This window comes from Pseudorca crassidens, chromosome 16, assembly GCF_039906515.1.
Source record: "Pseudorca crassidens isolate mPseCra1 chromosome 16, mPseCra1.hap1, whole genome shotgun sequence".
NCBI lineage: Eukaryota > Metazoa > Chordata > Mammalia > Artiodactyla > Delphinidae > Pseudorca > Pseudorca crassidens.
The window spans coordinates 28,242,600-28,261,629 of record NC_090311.1 but is presented as its reverse complement, the minus strand read 5'-3'; the positions used below and the strand labels follow the sequence as shown (position 1 = coordinate 28,261,629).

Genomic DNA, 19,030 nt, shown 5'->3' with positions numbered 1-19,030 from the left:
TTTCTCAGCAGAAACTCTACAAGCCAGAAGGGAGTGGCATGAGATACTTAAAGTGATGAAAGGGAATAACCTACAACCAAGATTACTCTACCCAGCAAGGATCTCATTCAGATTTGATGGAGAAATCAAAAGCTTTACAGACAAGCAAAAGCTAAGAGAATTCAGCACCTCCAAACCAGCTCTACAACAAATGCTAAAAGAACTTCTCTAAGTGGGAAACACAAGAGAAGAAAAGGACCTACAAAAAAAAAAAAAACTCAAAACAATTAAGAAAATGGCAATAGGGACATACATATCGATAATTACCTCAGATGTGAATGGATTAAATGCTCCAACCAAAAGACACACACTCACTGAATGGATACAAAAACAAGACCCATATATATGCTGTCTACAAGAGACCCACTTCAGACCTAGGGACACATACAGACTGACAGTGAGGGGATGGAAAAAGATATTCCATGCAAATGGAAATCAAAAGAAAGCTGGAGTAGCAATACTCATACCAGATAAAATAGACTTTAAAATAAAGAATGTTACAAGAGACAAGGAAGGACACTACATAATGATCAAGGGATCAATCCAAGAAGAAGATATAACAATTATAAATATATATGCACCCAACATAGGAGCACCTCAATACACAAGGCAAATGCTAACACTCTAAAAGAGGAAATCGACAGCAACACAATAATAGTGGGAGACTTTAACACCTCACTTACACCAATGGACAGATCATCCAAACAGAAAATTAATAAGGAAACAGAAGCTTTAAATGACACAATAGGTCAGATACATTTAATTGATATTCATAGGACATTCCAACCAAAAACAGCAGATTACACTTTCTTTCAAGTGCGCACGGAATATTCTCCAGGATAGATCACATCTTGGGTCACAAATCAAGCCTCAGTAAATTTAAGAAAATTGAAATCATACCAAGCATCTTTTCTGAGCACAACACTATGAGATTAGAAATGAATTACAGGGAAAAATCATAAAACACACAAACACATGGAGGCTAAACAATACGTTACTAAATAACCAAGAGATCACTAAAGAAACCAAAGAGGAAATCAAAAAATACCTAGAGACAAATGACAATGAAAACACGATGATCCAAAACCTATGGGATGCAGCAAAAGCAGTTCTAAGAGGGAAGTTTATAGCTATAGAAGCCTACCTCAAAAACAAGAAAAATCTCAACTAAACAATCTAACCTTACACCTAAATGAACTAGAGAAAGAAGAACAAACAAAACCCAAAGTTAGCAGAAGGAAAGAAATCATAAAGATCAGAGCAGAAATAAATGAAATAGAAACTAAGAAAACAATAGCATAGATCAATAAAACTAAAAGCTGCTTCTTTGAGAAGATAAACAAAATTGATAAACCATTAGCCAGACTCATCAAGAAAAAGAGGGAGAGGACTCAAATCAATAAAATTAGAAATGAAAGGAAGTTACAACAGACACCACAGAGATACAAAGCATCCTAAGAGACTACTACAAGCAACTCTATGCCAATAAATTGGACAACCTGGAAGAAATGGACAATCTTAGAAAGGTATAACCTTCCAAGACTGAACCAGGGAGAAATAGAAAATATGAACAGACCAATCACAAGTAATGAGATTGAAACTGTGATTAAAAATCTTCCAACAAACAAAAGTCCAGGACCAGATGACTTCACAGGTGAATTCTATCAAACATTTAGAGAAGAGCTAACACCCATCCTTCTCAAACTCTTCCAAAAAATTGCAGAGGAAGGAACACTCCCAAACTCATTCTATGAGACCCCCATCACCCTGATACGAAAACCAGACAAAGATACTCCAAAAAAAGAAAATTACAGACCAATGTCACTGATGAATATAGATGCAAAAATCCTCAACAAAATACTAGCAAACAGAATCCAACAACACATTAAAAGGATCATACACCGTGATCAAGTGGGATTTATCCCAGGGATGCAAGAATTCTTCAATATATGCAAATCAATCAATGTGATACACCATATTAACAAACTGAAGAATAAAAAACCTATGATCATCTCAATAGATGCAGAAAAAGCTTTTGAGAAAATTCAACACCCATTTATGATAAAAAGTCTCCAGAAAGTGGGGATAGAGGGAACCTACCTCAACATAATAAAGGCCATATATGACAAACCCACAGCAAACATCATTCTCAATGGTGAAAAACTGAAAGCATTTCCTCTAAGATCAGGAACAAGACAAGGATGTCCACTCTCACCACTATTTTTCAACATAGTTTTGGAAGTCCTAGTCACGGCAATCAGAGAAGAAAAAGAAATTAAAGGAATAAAAATTGGAAAAGAAGAAGTAAAACTGTCACTGCAGATGAAAAAAAAAAAAAAAAAGAGAATCCTAAAGATGACACCAGAAAACTACTAGAGCTAATCAATGAATTTGGTAAAGTTGCAGGATACAAAATTAATGCACAGAAATCTCTTGCATTCCTATACACTAATGATGAAAGATCAGAAAGAGAAATTAAGGAAATAATCCCATACACTATTGCAACAAAAATAATAAAATACCTAGGAATAAACCTACCTAAGGAGGTAAAAGACCTGTACTCAGAAAACTATAAGACACTGATGAAAGAAATCAAAGATGATACCAACACATGGAGAGATATACCATGTTCTTGGATTGGAAGAATCAATATTGTGAAAATGACTATACTACCCAAACCAATCTACAGATTCAATGCAATCCTTATTAAATTACCAATGGCATTTTTTACAGAACTAGAACAAAAAATCCTAAAATTTGTATGGAGACACAAAAGACCCCAAATAGCCAAAGCAGTCTTGAGGGAAAAAAGCGGAGCTGCAGGAATCAGACTCCCTGACTTCAGACTATACTATAAAGCTACAGTAATCAAGACAATATAGTACTGGCACAAAAACAGAAATACAGATCAATGGAACAAGATAGAAAGCCCAGAGATAAACCCATGCACCTATAGTCAACTAATCTATGACAAAGGAGGCAAGGATATACAATGGAGAAAAGACAGTCTCTTCAATAAGTGGTGCTGGGAAAACTGGACAGCTACATGTAAAAGAATGAAATTAGAACACTCCCTAATGCCATACACAAAAATAAACTCAAAATGGATTAGAGACCTAAATGTAAGACCAGACACTATAAAACTCTTAGAGGAAAACATAGGAAGAACACTCTTTGACATAAATCACAGCAAGATCTTTTTTTGATCCACCTCCTAGAGTAATGGAAATAAAAACAAAAATAAACAAAGGGGAGCTAATGAAACTTAAAAGCTTTTGCACAGCAAAGGAAACCATAAACAAGACGAAAAGACAGCCCTCAGAATGGGAGAAAATATTTGCAAATGAATCGTCAGACAAAGGATTAATCTCCAAAATATATAAACAGCTCATGCTGCTCAATAGTAAAAAAACAAACAGCCCAATCCAAAAATGGGCAGAAGACCTAAATAGACATTTCTCCAAAGAAGACATACAGATGGCCAAGAAGCACATGAAAAGCTGCTCAACATCACTAATTATTAGAGAAATGCAAATCAGCACTACAATGAGATATCACCTCACACCAGTTAGAATGGGCATCATCAGAATATCTACAAACAACAAATGCTGGAGAGGGTGTGGAGAAAAGGGAACCCTCTTGCACTGTTGGTGGGAATGTAAATTGATACAGCCACTATGGAGAACAGTATGGACGTTCCTTAAAAAAGTTAAAATAGAATTACCATATGATCCAGCAATCCCACTCCTGGGCATATACCCAGAGAAAACCATAATTCAAAAAGATACATGGACCCCAATGTTCATTGCAGCACCATTTACAATAGCCAGGTCATGGAAGCAACCTAAATGCCCATCAACAGATGAATGGATAAAGAAGATGTGGTACATATATACAATAGAATATTACTCAGCCATAAAAAGGAACGAAAATGGGTCATTTGTTGAGACATGGATGGATCTAGAGACTGTCACACAGAGTGAAGTAAGTCAGAAAGAGAAAAACAAATATCATACATTAACGCATATATGTGGAACCTAGAAAAATGGTACAGATGAACCAGTTTACAGGGCAGAAATTGAGACACAGATGTAGAGAACAAATGTACGGACACAAGGGGGAAAGCAGGGGTGGGGGTGGGTTAAATTGGGTGATTGGGATTGACATGTATACACTGATGTGTATAAAATGGATGACTAATAAGAACCTGCCGTATAAAAAAATAAATAATATAAAATTAAAAAAATAAAAAGAATCTATGGGACTTCCCTGGTGGCGCAGTGGTTAAGAATCTGCCTGCCAATGCAGGGGACATGGGTTTGAGCCCTAGTCCAGGAAGATCCCACATGCCACGGAGCAACTAACCTCACGAGCCACAACTACTGAGCCCGCCTGCCAGAACTACTGCAGCCCGCGTGGAGCCCGTGCTCTGCAACAAAGAGAAGCCAGCACAGTGAGAAGCTCACGCACCACAACGAAGAGTAGCCACTGCTTGCCGCAACTAGAGAAAGCCCGCGCACAGCAAGGAAGACCCTACGCAGCCAAAAAATAATAATAATAAATTAATTAATTAATTTAAAATAAAGAATCTAGCAGGCCCTGAAGCTCTTACAGATTCCAAAGGTTGGTTCCCTATACAGTCCTGGCTCCAGTCACTGGGCTGGAGGATTCTGGTGTCTGATGCTTGACTGTGGGGCTACAGAATTCTGCCTTTAGAATGTTGTTGCCTTTGCCTTGAATGAACTGTTCATGTAAGATGTGTTGGGATCACCTTAAAGAATATAAGTTATCATCTTAAAGCTGAGATTCATCTAGTTTAAACAGACTGTCTGAGCTGTAAGATGCCTGCTTGGTAAAGCCTGCACAGTGAAATGTGGCTGAGCATGCTGGTATCAAGGCTGGGGGAGGGAGGCAAATCTCACCTGCTCCTAACCACTGGGAGCTACTGCTCTACATTAAAAACCAAACAAACAACCCCAAACCTGATCAAATTGGGCTGGGGCAGTTGGCAACACCATTGTGCCGTGAGATATTCTGTACCATTCTAGAAGGTTCCAAGTTGGCTCCGAGATCTGCCCCCACCATCAATCTTGCCCTGCAGCGAGCCTATGGAATGCCTTTGACTAACTCTTCCCTGAACGGAGGTGTAGAGAAATGCCTGGCTCGGGGACAAGACTAAACATCAGCTTTACAGTCTTTTTTTTCTAGCCCATTCCACACCAGTATGTGAGCTATTAATAACCTCAAACCCAGGAAACACTGCTAACAAAGCTGTATGAGGCAGTGACTCCTGAATGCTGAGAGATGTTACATTTACATCTTCCTGGCCCTTGCCTCTTAATTCCTGTCCTCAATCCTGTTATCCTTCCTTCCTCCAATCCACCACCCCCTCGTGTCCTTGATGTCCCTGCTGGTCTCACTGGCTTACAAATTGGCCTCCTGATTAGGCTGAAGACGGTGAGGGAGTGAAAGCTTCCTTCTCACCCCACTAAGCAGTGGCCACCTACCTGAAGTGACATCATGGTTAATCCCACTGACAGAAATGACAGCGTCCGCAAGATTATTATAATTCTCATCGCGCACCATTCCCTTGATGCCTTGGTGTACCTGTAGAAGAGTTTATAGTGTATAGTTATGCTCATAAAACCTTTGTGCTGTGTTTGAGAGTCCACAAAGCCCTTTCCCATGTGTTTCTGCACTTGATCTTCACAAAGATTATGGTGATAGACCCTTGACTGGTCTCTCTGGTCTCATCCCGATCCCCAATAATCTCAATAGAGCAGTCAGAGTGATCCTGTTAAAATCGAAGTCAAATCATGTCACTAATCTACTTTCTATCTCTATGAATTTGACTACTCTTGATATCTCATGTAAGTAAAATTATACTGTATTTGTTTTTTGGGGGACTGGCTTATTTCACCTAGCATAATGTCCTCAAGGTTCATCCATGTTGTAACATATGACAGAATTTCCTTCTTTTTTAAGGCTGTATGCCCATTGTGTATCTATACCACATTTTGTTTATCCCTTCATCCATCAATGGACACTTGGGTTGCTTTCACCTTTTGGCTACTGTGAACAATGCTGCTATGAACATGCATATACAAATATCTCTTTGAGATTATGCTTTCAGTTCTTCTGAATATATACCCAGAAGTGGTTTTGCAGGATCATATGGCAGCTCTATTTTTAATTTTTTCAGGAACCACCACACTGTTTTTCATAGTGGCTACACCATTTTACATTCCCACCAACACTGCACCAGGGTTCCAATTTCTCCACATCCTTCCCAACACTTGCTATTTTCTGTCATTGTTTGTAAATTTGTTTTTCTTATAGCAGCCATCCTAATGAGTGTGAGGTGGTATTTCACTGTGGCTTTGATTTACATTTCCCTCAGGATTTTGAGCATCTTTTCATCTACTTGTTGTGGCCTTGCATTTGCAATTGTGACTTCATCAGGGAGCCCCTTTTCCCCTAGATATTTTTGTGGTTTACTCCCTTACCTCCTTTTTTTTTTTTTGCGGTACGCCGGCCTCTCACTGTTGTGGCCTCTCCCGTTGCGTAGCACAGGCTCCGGACGCACAGGCTCAGTGGCCATGGCTCACGGGCCCAGCCGCTCCGCGGCATGTGGGATCTTCCCGGACCAGGGCACGAACCCGTGTCCCCTGCATCGGCAGGAGGACTCTCAACCACTGCGCCACCAGGGAAGCCCCCCTTACCTCCTTTAAATCTGTTTAAATGTCACTTTCTCTGTAAGGCCTTCTTCATAGCATTTTGCATTTAACATGTTATAAAATTTATTTTATTTTTTCTTTATTGTCTGTCTCTCCTCACTAGAATATAAGCTGCATATATACAGAGATATTTGTTGTTTGTTTACTCTTCTTTTTAAAATTAATTAATTTATTTGTTTTTATTTTTGGCTGTGTTGGGTCTTCCTTGCTGCGCGCAGTCTCTCTCTAGTTGCGGTGAGTGGGGGCTACTCTTCGTGGGCTTCTCATTGCGGTGGCTTCTCTTGTTGCACAGCACGGGCTCCAGGCGCACAGGCTTCAGTAGTTGTAGCACTGGGGCTCAGTAGTTGTGGTTCGTGGGCTCTGGAGCGCAGGCTCAGTAGTTGTGGCGCACGGGCTTAGTTGCTCCACAGCATGTGGGATCTTCCCAGGACAGGGCTCGAACCCATGTCGCCTGCATTGGTAGGCGGATTCTTAACCACTGCACCACCAGGGAAGCCCTGTTTGTTTACTCTTAATCCTGAGCATATAGTACAGTCTCTGACAGATAGTTGTGCTCAACAATGTTGAATGAATTAATTTCACTGGTAGAGAAGCTGAGATCTATTGTAATGAGTCAGAGCAAAAGTCAGACCTGAGTCACACAAAATACCTTGCCTACCATCAGAAAACACTTCCCTTTCTGTAATCAGGAGAGTTAAGGAATGGGATTTACCTGTTCCAAGAATTGAATTAGGGCTTCCCGATTACTCAGCCACTCGCGCTGTAATTCCTCTTGCCGCGGAAACTTGTCACAACTCAGTTCCAGCGTGATCTCAAAACAGTTGGTATGGAGGTAATTAAAGTCTTGCATTCCTAAGTGAAAGAGGGCGGTGGCAGATTTGTACAGCCAGGTTCCCACCCAACACCCCATGCCAAATACAGATTGCTGGGGCTTAACCCCAGGGTTCTGATTCAGTATGTATTCAGTGAACATTTACATTTCTAACAAGTTTCCAGGTGACGCTGATGATGCTGGTCTAGAGACCATACTATCATTTTGATACAAACTTCATGATCTTGGAATTGCACCCCTTTAATTTAGGGTAATGATTCTCAGTGGAGGCAGTGGGTCATGCTTTCCCAAAGGATGGGAAGGGAAAGGGAGGAACAAGTATAATTCAAAAAAGTATATTTTATATTTTAAATTTGGGAGGGGGTACTTATTGCTTTCCTAATGCAAACTAAAGAAAGTAAAGTTCAATCTTCTTGCCTTGGCTTAAATTAACAGTAAACTATTGGTAGATATTGGTAGATGTAGTAAAGTGACAAGGAAGATGATTCTTAAATCTGTTACCTAGTCTTATAAACTTCCAGTAATACATAATCCTACTTGATGTTCCACATGAATATTAAAGGTAAGGTGTTTTAAAAAAATTATCGTATTTGTTTAGTGATTTTTAAACTTTCCATAACAAAAGGTAATAAATGTATATCTGTCTTTGAAAAAAAGAAATCTTCTTGCCTTGGGTTCAAGTGAGTTTTCAGCCATGATAAGTCTACCGCCTTCCCAGTACATGATGACTCCCTCACCTTCCTCCTGCCCACTCCCCATAGGACCAGCCATCAGCTCAGCCCTCTCCAGTGAGTTTTCTACTACCTGGGCTCTGACAGGTCAGATGTGAGAAGATGGGGAAAGACAGCTGCTGCAACATGATTCCTAAGAGAACCTAGCTTCCTGCTTCAGCCTCCTCCCTAACCTTAGGGTCCCTATCTACTGAAGGTCTGTGAACAGAGGTTCTATCTTGACCCTCAGTGATGGGAAAAGCCCAGGGAATAGAGAGAGAAGCCTCTTGCTGGAGGTTTCTGTTATGTTATCAATGGCCACTGTCCACAGCAAACCCCTTCTGATGGGAGATGGGTAGGCAGGGTACAGAGAGCACATATCAGAGGAACTGTTTGTGTCCAGGCCAGCATCTCTCCTTCTTTGGTACATGAGGCATACCTCATGTTACTACGGAAAAACCTTAACATCTATAAACCAGGCATTCCAAATCCTCTATGTGCTTTATTTAATACTTACATCAGAATTACAATGCAAGTAGTGTTATTCTTAAAGTATAGATGAGGAAACTGAAGCACAGAGAAGTTAAGTAATTAGCCTGAAGCCACATAACTGGTGAATGGGCAAGCCTGGTTTCAGCCCAGTGTACCCTTAGAACCCATGCTCTTAACCACTTGACTGCATTATTCCCTTCCTATGCCCTAATCCACTATGTAAACCACCAGTTTTAACGGACCACAAGGTGTCCAGACCTCCATTTTAAAGAATCACAAGATGATGTTAAATGCTAACTTAAGACTTCCCATTTTTCAGATCTCTACTTGGATGCAAAATAGCATTCCTGCCATTTCTCTGTGAAAAAGAATGATAATTTAAATGGAGAAACGAACCCCATTCTACTTCAGCTTACAGCACTCTTGTGCTTAGCACTCTTCTTACCCTTGCTGAGAGAATACCAGGAAGCCCCATTGGTGATGCCATCTGAGAAGTAATCCCCACAGTTCCAACCTTGGTGCATCCATCCATGTGCATAGGAGTAGACCTTGGCCAGCTACAGGTAAAGCAGGTGGAAAACGACCTTGAGTATCCCCAACTCATGTGGCAATGCTCATACTCAGAAGCAGGGTGAGGCCAAGAACCCCACTAGGTATAACAACTGATTATTTGCTTTAGCGAAAGAAAATACCAGAAGGAATAGAGAGATGGGGTGTGTGTGCATGGAGTGGACTAGAGTTAGGAGACCTATCTTCTGATTTTCCCACTATCTTGGGCCTAAATTTCTTCAAGTGCAAAGTGAGGGGTAGCACTCGATAATGTATAAGCTCCCTTCTAGGTGTACCTCAATGAGGTGTACCTCATTTTCCAGCCGAGTTTTATAAGAGAAATCAAGAAGCAAGAAAGATAGGGCTTTGTGACAAAAAGAATTATGTATTGGGGGTGAGAGATGTGTGTTGGAAAGAGAGGAATATATTCAAAATCTCTATAATTCTCTTTCATTACTATTTTATAATAGTGGACAAAATGAGATTACTAGAGAAGAAAATATAATAGTATACTTGCTTTGCAAAGCAACAACTGGTGTTATTCTCTGTGTAATTCATTAACTGTTGAATTAATAATGTTATCATTATAGGGGAATTCCCTGGCAGTCCAGTGGTTAGGACTCCACACTTTCAAGGCTGGGGCCCAGGTTCAGTCCCTGGTCGGGGAACTAAGATCCTGCAAGCCACGAGGTACAGCCCAAAAAAAGAAAAAAATTGAGATACTAAGTAATGTTATTGTTATATTAATTATATATTATTAATAATATTAACTATAAAATAACTCATCTGTTAATTTTATTCTATTGCTGTTTTGAACTATTATGTAAACCTTTTTCATGTGCATGGTCTATTTTTCATTAATATAGCCATATTACCATAAAACCATAAATTAGAGCCCCCAAATTCACATTTAATGCTCTAGCTTACCACCAGCACTATTAGGCTTTTGGCATATTTCTTGCTTGTCATTAGCTTAAGTATTTTTTAAAATTTTGGTAACTGTACTGTAAAAAGCTTTCCTATTTATTTACTTTTTCATGAATTTATGGCTTATCACTCAAAACAAAATGTAATATACTAGATTGTAAGCTCTTAACGAGCAGGAGGTGTTTTCAATCATTTTCTGTTTGTTCATTCCTAACAGGGTCCTGTGTTACTGATTTGACCTCAGTCACACTCCTAAGCCCCAAGTTCCTCTGGCTGGACAGGCAGCCATTCTGCATACCTTCTGAAAAAGTGTGTCATCAGGCGTGGGGGTGTTGGCAGTGCGGCGGAAACCTCGGACCCGGTGCTCAAGGGACTTGTCATATGGGTAATTGGCCACCACTGCCCCTCCATGGAGATTGGCTGAAAGGACAAAGTTGAAGGAGCGGATCCACTGGATCACTGCCTGGGTCTCGGGTTCCACCTGAGGAGAGATGAGAGCTTGGCGGTAAAGCTGCAACTGAAGCCAGATGGCTGTTTACATGAGTTTGTCGGGTTGTGGCCTGAGAGGATGGCATGTCTGAATAAAGCAAAGAGAATTCTACCAGATATGAGAAGTGCAGATGGGGAAATTTTGATCTTTTGTGTGATAATTTAACAAATTAAGTGAATGGAACACTTGTTTAAAATGAAATCTCATATGGAAACCAAGTATTCAATAGCTAAAAAGAGGTCATCTAGGGCAGTGAAACTATTGTGCATGATGCAAAATGGTAGATACATGATACATTTGTGAAAACCCACAGAATATACAACATGAAGAGTGAACCCTAATGTAAACTATGGACTTTTGGGTGATGATGACAAGTCGATGTAGGTTTATCCTTGTAATAAATGTACCCCTCTGGTGGGAGATGTTGATAATGGGAAGCAGGGAATATATGGTAATATTCTGTACTTTCCACTCAATTTTGCTGTGAACCTAAAACTGCTCAAAAATGAAGTCTATCAAAAAAAAAAAGAGAGAGAGAGAGAGGGAGAAAAAGAGCAGTTTGAAGAGGGGTAACATAAATTGGAGAGTGCAGAGTCCCAGTTTGGCCTCTCTCTGGCAACAAAAAAGGGTCCTCCAATTTACCCACTATTCCAGTAGCTTCTGGAGCTCCTCTGCAGAAATTTAGGGTTCTAGTAAATATATCTGAAAATTGTTGGTTTACAGCAATGGTTTTCAACCTCCTCCTTCCCCCAACACATCTGCTGTGTTGTTGACATGTAGAATGTTCTCCTGTGGTCATACCCAAATTTCATGAGTTAGACATACTGTAATATGGGCCAGTCTTGGCTAAGTAGTGAGATTCCACCCATTCTACTGCAGATTTCTATTGCAGATTATATTGCTAGCGAGCGACAGTATTCTAAAGAAAGCCTTGAATCTACTGGCCTTGTAAGTAAATAATTTACAGTCTTCACTGTTTTTCCTCCCCTCAAGATGGATGTGCTTAGAGGTTATGTGGTGTTAATGTGTTAACGGTTCGTCCTGGACCAAGGGTCAGCTGTGAAGGCCTCCATCTTTTCTATTCCAAGGGAGACTGAATGAATAATGTTGAGTCTCATCCAATCAGAATGGATATAATCCCCAAGGCACCGGTCCAGCTCTGTGACCAGGACTCAGATTCTTTAAAGCAGTCCTTTCTCCATGTCCTAACCCTCCATCCATCAGAAGGAGGCCAGCCTCTCACTGTTCCTGGCCCCTCAAGAGCAAGAGGGACTTCTCATTGTCTTTTTTCCTTCTAAGATGCAGACAGAGGGCCAGTGGGAGTTTAATTGTTACTGGCTCAATTACCTTATTTTATGTAGACAAGTTTAATAAATCAGAACATCCTTCTGGCTGGATATGTCAACGAGTGCAAAGTTATTTTTGATGTATTATTTCCTTGAGCCAAGAGCATAGCTGCTCTCCAAAATCTAAACATGTCGGCATGACTTTTGCTTCAATTCCAAGGGGAAAAAAACTGATAAGATTCCATCTAGAAACTCCCAATATAAAGCCTTGCACCTGCTTTCATTTTCTCTCCCCAGTCTCTAAGTTTAGATACTCACACAGAATGTTTAGAACTAGCCCATACAGTGTAAGGAACAGGGTGGTGGTGATGCTCCAAGGATGACAAGAGTCATTCCCAGGAACAGGAAGACCGTCAGGCTGAAACCATTCGCATTACCAAGCGGCAAGAGGTCTGGGAGCATCAGATGGGACCCTTTGACTGAGAAAGCAAGGGAAATGAGAATATGGTAAGGTGGTCACGGGTCATACAGAAAGAGAAGAAGAAAAACTTCTCTTCTAAGGGTGAGACTCCCTGAACCTCTTTCTCTAGCTAATTGTTGATAAGCGTACAGTTCATCACATGCAAGAGAGATTTCTCTTTAGAATGCTACAGTTCTCTGTCAACAGTATAGTGCAGTAGAAAGAATGTTGGATGAGGAGTCAGAAGACCTGGGTTTTAATCTTGAGTCCACCAATTACTAGCTGTATGAGTTTAAATTATTTTTTCTATAAGTGTTATCTGTAAAATGGGGGTGGATAGCACTGCTTGATGCATTTACCAGAGTGTTACAATGATCAACTGAAACGCTAGCTGAGAAAGAATTCTATAAAATTCTGAAGTGCTGTGCAGCGGTATGACACCACTTTCACCTCTTTTGCCACTCTCACCACTAACATCAAATATCATGTGCTCAGTGAAGGGCTCTATGCTCAGGGAGGGAAAAAATACAAAGAGGCGTACGTTACAGTTAGCATTGCTCTGCACAGACTAGCACAGAATTGGGTTGATGCTTTATTATTGCATATTTAGTTGATGTGAAGATTCAGGGAAGAAATTCCAGATGCTGATTTACCTGCTTCTGCTTGCAAATTTTGTCTTATACCTGATTTTTCCAGTTGTCTGGAAGGGGTAAGTGGTGGTTGGGGCCTCCGTTCTTCTCATTGTAGTAGATGTAGGTATTGAGGTCAGGGAAGTTGCGGTTCAGGTCCACTCCGTTTGCATTGTTCCTGCCAACCAGATACCCAGAAATGTCCCTGTCCTAGTGGGAAAAGGAAGAAATAAAAGATGAAGGTTTCAGACTGAATGCTCTATTTGAAGAACACTGTATAGTTTTCTTTTTACACATTAGCTCGATCTATCAAACGATGTAGCATTTTCTCCTTTAACTCATCCAAAGTCCCAGTGGCGTGGTTCAAGTTTCCCTATAAACCACATGCTGGAGGTAGAGATCCCAGGAGAAGCTCTAACAAAAGGAGGGTGTTTCAGGATAATGGGAACCCCTATTTTAAAAAAATTGTTTATGTCTATTTAATCAGAATGACAGAGGTATGTGCAGTGAGAAAGTATAATTTTTTCAGTTATATATGTATTTTTTTCAGATTATTTTCCATTATAGGTTATTACAAGATATTGACTACAGTTCCCCGTGCTATACAGTAAATCCTGTTGCTTATCTATTTTATGTATAGTAGTTTGTATCTGTTAATCCCATAATCCTAATTTATCCCTCCCCCATCCCTTTCCCCTTTGGTAACTATAAGTTTGTCTTCTATGTCTGAGTCTGTTTCTGTTTTATATAAAGATTCATTTGTATATTATTTTAGATTCCACATATAAGTGATATCACTTACAATATTTGTCTTTCTCTGTCTGACTTACTTCACTTAGTATGACAATCTCTAGGTCCCTCCATGTTCCTGCAAATGGCAATATTTCATTCTTTTTTATGGCTGAGTAATATTCCATTGGATATTTATACCACATCTTCTTAAACCAATTGTCTGTTGATGGGCACTTTGGTTGTTTCCATGTCTTGGCTATTGTAAATAGTGCTGCTATGAACACTTGGGTGCATGTATCTTTTCAAATTAGAGTTTTCATCTTTTCCAGATATATGCCCAGGAGTGGGATCACTGGATCATATGGTGGCTCTATTTTTAGTTTTTTAAGGAACCTCCATACTGTTTTCCATAGTGGCTGCACCAGTTTACATTCCCACCAACAGTGTAGGAGGGTGGGAACCCCTATTTTTTAAAAACGGTTTTATTGATATATATAACTTACATACCACAACATTCATCCATTTTAATCATACAATTTAAAGAATTTTAGTGTGCTTACAGAATTGTGCAACTTTTACCACAATCTAAGAATACTTATATTCCCCTGAAAAGAAACCTCATGCCCATTTACAGTCACTCCTCATTTTTACTCCACCCCTAGGTAATCACTTTCTGTCTCTATGGATTTGCCTTTTCTAGACATTTCAGTAAGTGGGATCATATATTATATGTTTGGCTTTTTTCACTGGGCAAAATGTTTTTGAGGTTCCTCCATGAGGAACCATGAGGTTCCTTCAGGACTTCATTCCCTTTTATTTCTGAATAATTCCATTATATGGATTTATCACATTGTGTTTATCCATTCACCAGTTAATAGACTGTATGGTTTCCTGGGATTGCTGTAACAAGTTACCACAAACTCGGTGGATTATAACATCAGAAATGTATTCTCTCACAGTTCTGGAGGCTAGAAGTCTGAAATCAAGCAGGGTCATGCTCTCTAAAGGCTTTAGAGGAGGATCCTTCTTTGACTCTTCTAGCTTCTGGTGGTTGCTGACAGTCCTTGGCGTCCCTTAGCTTGTAGATGCCTCCCTCCAATTTCTACTTCTATCTTCACATAGTCTTCTCCCCTGTATGTCTGTGTCTCTGAGTACAGATTGCTCTCTTCTTATAAGGACACCAGTTATATTTGACTTAGGTCCCCTAATCCAGTATGACTTCACTTTAACTTGATTACATATGCAAAGATCCTATTTCCAAACAAGGTCATATTCATAGGTTCCAGGTAGACATGAATTGGAGGGGGCAGAGGGGATACTATTAAACCTAGTACATGGACATTTGGTTTGCTTCCACTTTTTGGCTATTGTGGATAATGCTGCTGCAAACATTTGTGTATAAGTCTGTGTGTGGACACATGTTTTCATTTCTAATATCTAGTAGTAGAACTGCTGGATCATAAAGTAAGTCCATATTTAACTTTTTCAGAAACTGCTAAACTGTTTTCCGAAGTGGAAACCATCCCCCCATTTATTTATTTATTTATTTTACTTAGGATCCTTGATTATCTTTTTTCTGAGCGATATCAACTTTGTGGATCCCTTAACCTCTCTGCTCACACTTCACATTTCATCTTTTATTTGGTCATGTATTCATTCATTCATCCATCCATTTAATCAATCCACATCTATTTAGGTCTATCTCCATTCAAAGTCCCCTGAAAGACACTAGGGAAAGAGATCATGAGACATTATGCTAGCTTTCCACGAATTCATGGTATATATGGGGAGATAGATATTTACATAAATAATTAAAATATATAAAGCAGGAGAATAGAGATAAGTTCACAGGCTCTTGCAAAACTGAAATTCTGTTTGGTGTTTTGTTTGGCATTGGAGAGGCAGAATAGTGTCTACTGGAGCCCTGCGGACTGAGAGGGGAGAGCCCGAATTGGTGGCCATTACTGGAAGTAGGATGAATGCATGGACACTAGGAGGCTAAAAACTCACAGATGTACTACTACTCTCGTGTTTTTCTAAGAACTCTTTATTGTTCTCAGATTTCTCTATTATCGTGGCCTTGTGCTCGTGTTTTATTCTTAGATCTTATTGAAAACATATTTTTTGACATTCTTTTAAGTCTCCTACATCAATTCTGTTCCAGTGGAAAACATTTATATGATTTTTCTATTTGGAGTTTGATTTTTCACTTCTATGAGATAATGATTTTCATTATGCTTCCAGGGGTTTTCATTGCTTGCTGATTTATATCAGCGTTAACTCATAACTGTCCATATTAGCAGTTACGTTGATTTACCTATCAGCTGACTTACTATTCACACCAGGTCATTAGTTAAGCTGGCAGTAAGGACTTCCTTTAACAGAAGTTCCCATAAACAGGGTTCAGTTATTAGCTTCCTATTACTGCTGTAACAAATTGCCACAACCTTAGGGCTTAACTTTGCACAAACTTATGATCTCACAGTTTTGGACGTCAGAAGATAGAAATGGGTCTCACGAGATCTAAAGGTGTCAGCAGGGCTGTGTTCCTTCTGAAGTCTCTAGAGGAATCTGTTTCCCTAGAACATCTTCAAATCTCTCTTTGCCTGTGACCTTCTGCCTTCCTCTTCCACATTTAAAGGACCCTTGTGATTGGTTACACTAGGCCGACCCAAATAATCCAGGGTATTTTAAGGTCACTTGATTAACAAGTTTAATTTTGTCTGTAACCTTAATTCCCTTTGCCATGTAACATAACATATTCATAGGTTCCAGGGATTAGGACTTGACTATCTTTGGGAGGTGGAGCCATGTTATTCTACCTTACCTACAGGTGGCTTTAAATTTAGGTGGCCAGGCAGGTCTTCCCTGTGTAGCCATGCAGACAGGTTTCCTCTGGGTACGGCACGTAGCTCTGGGAATCTGAGAACCCGATGGGTCCTCTCTTGGGTTCAGGTTCAAGATCTGCTCCCTTTGGGCTTCCCTGGTGGCGCAGTGGTTGAGAGTCCGCCTGCCGATGCAGGGGACACGGGTTCGTGCCCCGGTCCGGGAAGATCCCACATGCCGCGGAGCGGCTGGGCCCGTGAGCCATGGCCACTGAGCCTGCACGTCCGGAGCCTGTGCTCCGCACTGGGAGTGGCCACAACAGTGAGAGGCCCGCGTACCGCAAAAAAAAAAAACGCAAAAAAAAAAAAAAAGATCTGCTCCCTTTGAACAAGTACATAGCAGGTGAGCAGAGGTGACTGGCTCCCCAGAGACACAGCTCTAGGATTTGGCAGGGGTTTTCTCCACCTCCTCCCACCCCCACTTCACTGCACAAAAGATGTGGGCAGGTCTGAGGGGCTTCTCCAGTCTCCCCACTGCAATACAGGGAAGGGCCACTAGAAGGAAAGTGGCCACGCTGGGTTCACCCCTACAACACTCTCAAATTGTCCTGTTCTTTTGGAAACTCAAGTCTCAAGGCATATTCATGTCCATCTCTCTGATTTCCAGCGGGGGGCGGGGGGGGGAACAAAGTTTTTTTTTTTTTTCATCTGTTGAGTCATGTCAGCAGGAGGTTGTAAGATGGTAAGGGTCGAATTTGTGTTTGGCTCGACATCTTGGCTCCATTACCCTCCCTGCTTCTCCTCACCCCTCAGCCCTGTCCTCTAGTAGGCTTAAACCAGGATGGGCCATTCAAGGAGAGATGCTGAGTGGTTCCACTTGTATGGGACAGAGTGGTCAGATTCATGGAATCGGAGCATGGAAGGTCGTTGCCAGGGGCTGGGAGGAGGGGGAAATGGGAAGTTACTAATGAAGGGGTATAAAGTTTTGGTTGAACAGGATAGATAAGTTCTGGAGATCAGCTGTACAACCTTTTGCCTATCATCAACAATAGTGTATTGTACACTTAAAATTTTGTTAAGAGGGTAGATCTCATCTTAGGTGCTCTTACCACAATAAAACCAAAATTAAAAAAAAAGTAAAGTAGTGAAGTCTAGTCTTAAACATAAAAAACATTTTAAGACTACCCCCAATAAACATATTTTTAAATGGAAAAAAAATCTTTCATTTACACCCCCCTCCAAAAAAAAAAACAAACAAACCCAAACAAACCAGGTTTAAATAGAGCTTCTAAAGAAACATATCCATTGTGTAAGGCAGATGCCTGCCCTCACCCACTGAAAATTCTAATTCAGTAGATTTGGGGTGGGGAGAGGACCTGAGAACCTGTATCTCAAAAATCTTCACCTACAATTCTGATGCACAGCCACAAAAGAATCACTGACTTAAAGTTAGGCACACTAATATTCTGAATTTATGTTAGGAAATAAAGCCCATAAACACTTTTTTAAATTTGTCCCCTGAATAATGTAACTCTAAAATAAAGAATTCAAAGGCTGAGTACTATACTAGTAGAGGAGAAAAGCCGTACAGAGATGGAATAAAGTATGAAGAATCTGTAACAGGACTAACCTGCCACCCCACAATTCTGAGAAAAGCTCATTCTTTCTCTTTTCCCTCCAAATGCAAATGTACGTGTAGTATGGGAGGAAGAAGAGGATTTAATGTTGGCAGCTAAAAGTTCAGGGAAGGAGGGGCGTCTTGCAATATCCCTTCACACCTGTTCAGTACCTTCCAGTTGATGAAATGTTGTCACTGATACTGCTTCACTGATCCTCACAATGAAGTGGAGAACTCAGCTGGAAAGGCGGGGAAGGGAGGGAACTGAGACTCAGAGAGAACCCCCATTCATTGCCTAGGGTGCTACAGTGCTGAACCCGTCTTCACACTTCGTTCTATTTCTCCAGCTTTTCCTCTATCACATCGTGGCATTTACAGTGGGACAGAGAGGACACCTGGTCTCCCGTCTTTTCCTTACTCCCTAAGACGGCTCTGCTCTCTGCAGGGCCTCCCCCTGGGGCTGGGTACCTGGGCGGCGGCGGCCACCTCGTAGCCGTCGGGGTTCATGGACGGCAGGATGTGAATGCGCGTGCCCTCCACCAGCCGGACGATGCGCTGGTTCCTGTTGCGGAACTCCTCGCACAGAAACTCCGACAGCTGCAGCAGCAGCTCGCGGCCCAGCACCTCGTTGCCGTGCATGTTCCCCACATACTTGACTTCCGGTTCCACTGCAAGTGAGAGAAACACACATAAAGAAGATGGGG

General features: G+C 40.8%; 1 protein-coding gene across 2 annotated transcripts in view; it reads right to left on the bottom strand.

Annotated features, from left to right (window-relative positions):
• Positions 1–19,030, bottom strand: part of CPN1 (carboxypeptidase N subunit 1) — a 29,247-nt gene that overhangs the window by 5,269 nt on the left and 4,948 nt on the right. For both annotated transcript variants that reach the window (XM_067709711.1, XM_067709710.1), the window contains exons 2-7: positions 18,795–18,994; positions 13,206–13,361; positions 10,585–10,767; positions 9,256–9,367; positions 7,489–7,628; positions 5,547–5,646 (exon numbers count right to left, since the gene is read on the bottom strand). In XM_067709711.1, coding sequence (XP_067565812.1) covers positions 5,547–5,646; positions 7,489–7,628; positions 9,256–9,367; positions 10,585–10,767; positions 13,206–13,361; positions 18,795–18,994 — 891 coding nt within the window. The remainder of the gene's footprint in view (positions 1–5,546; positions 5,647–7,488; positions 7,629–9,255; positions 9,368–10,584; positions 10,768–13,205; positions 13,362–18,794; positions 18,995–19,030) is intronic.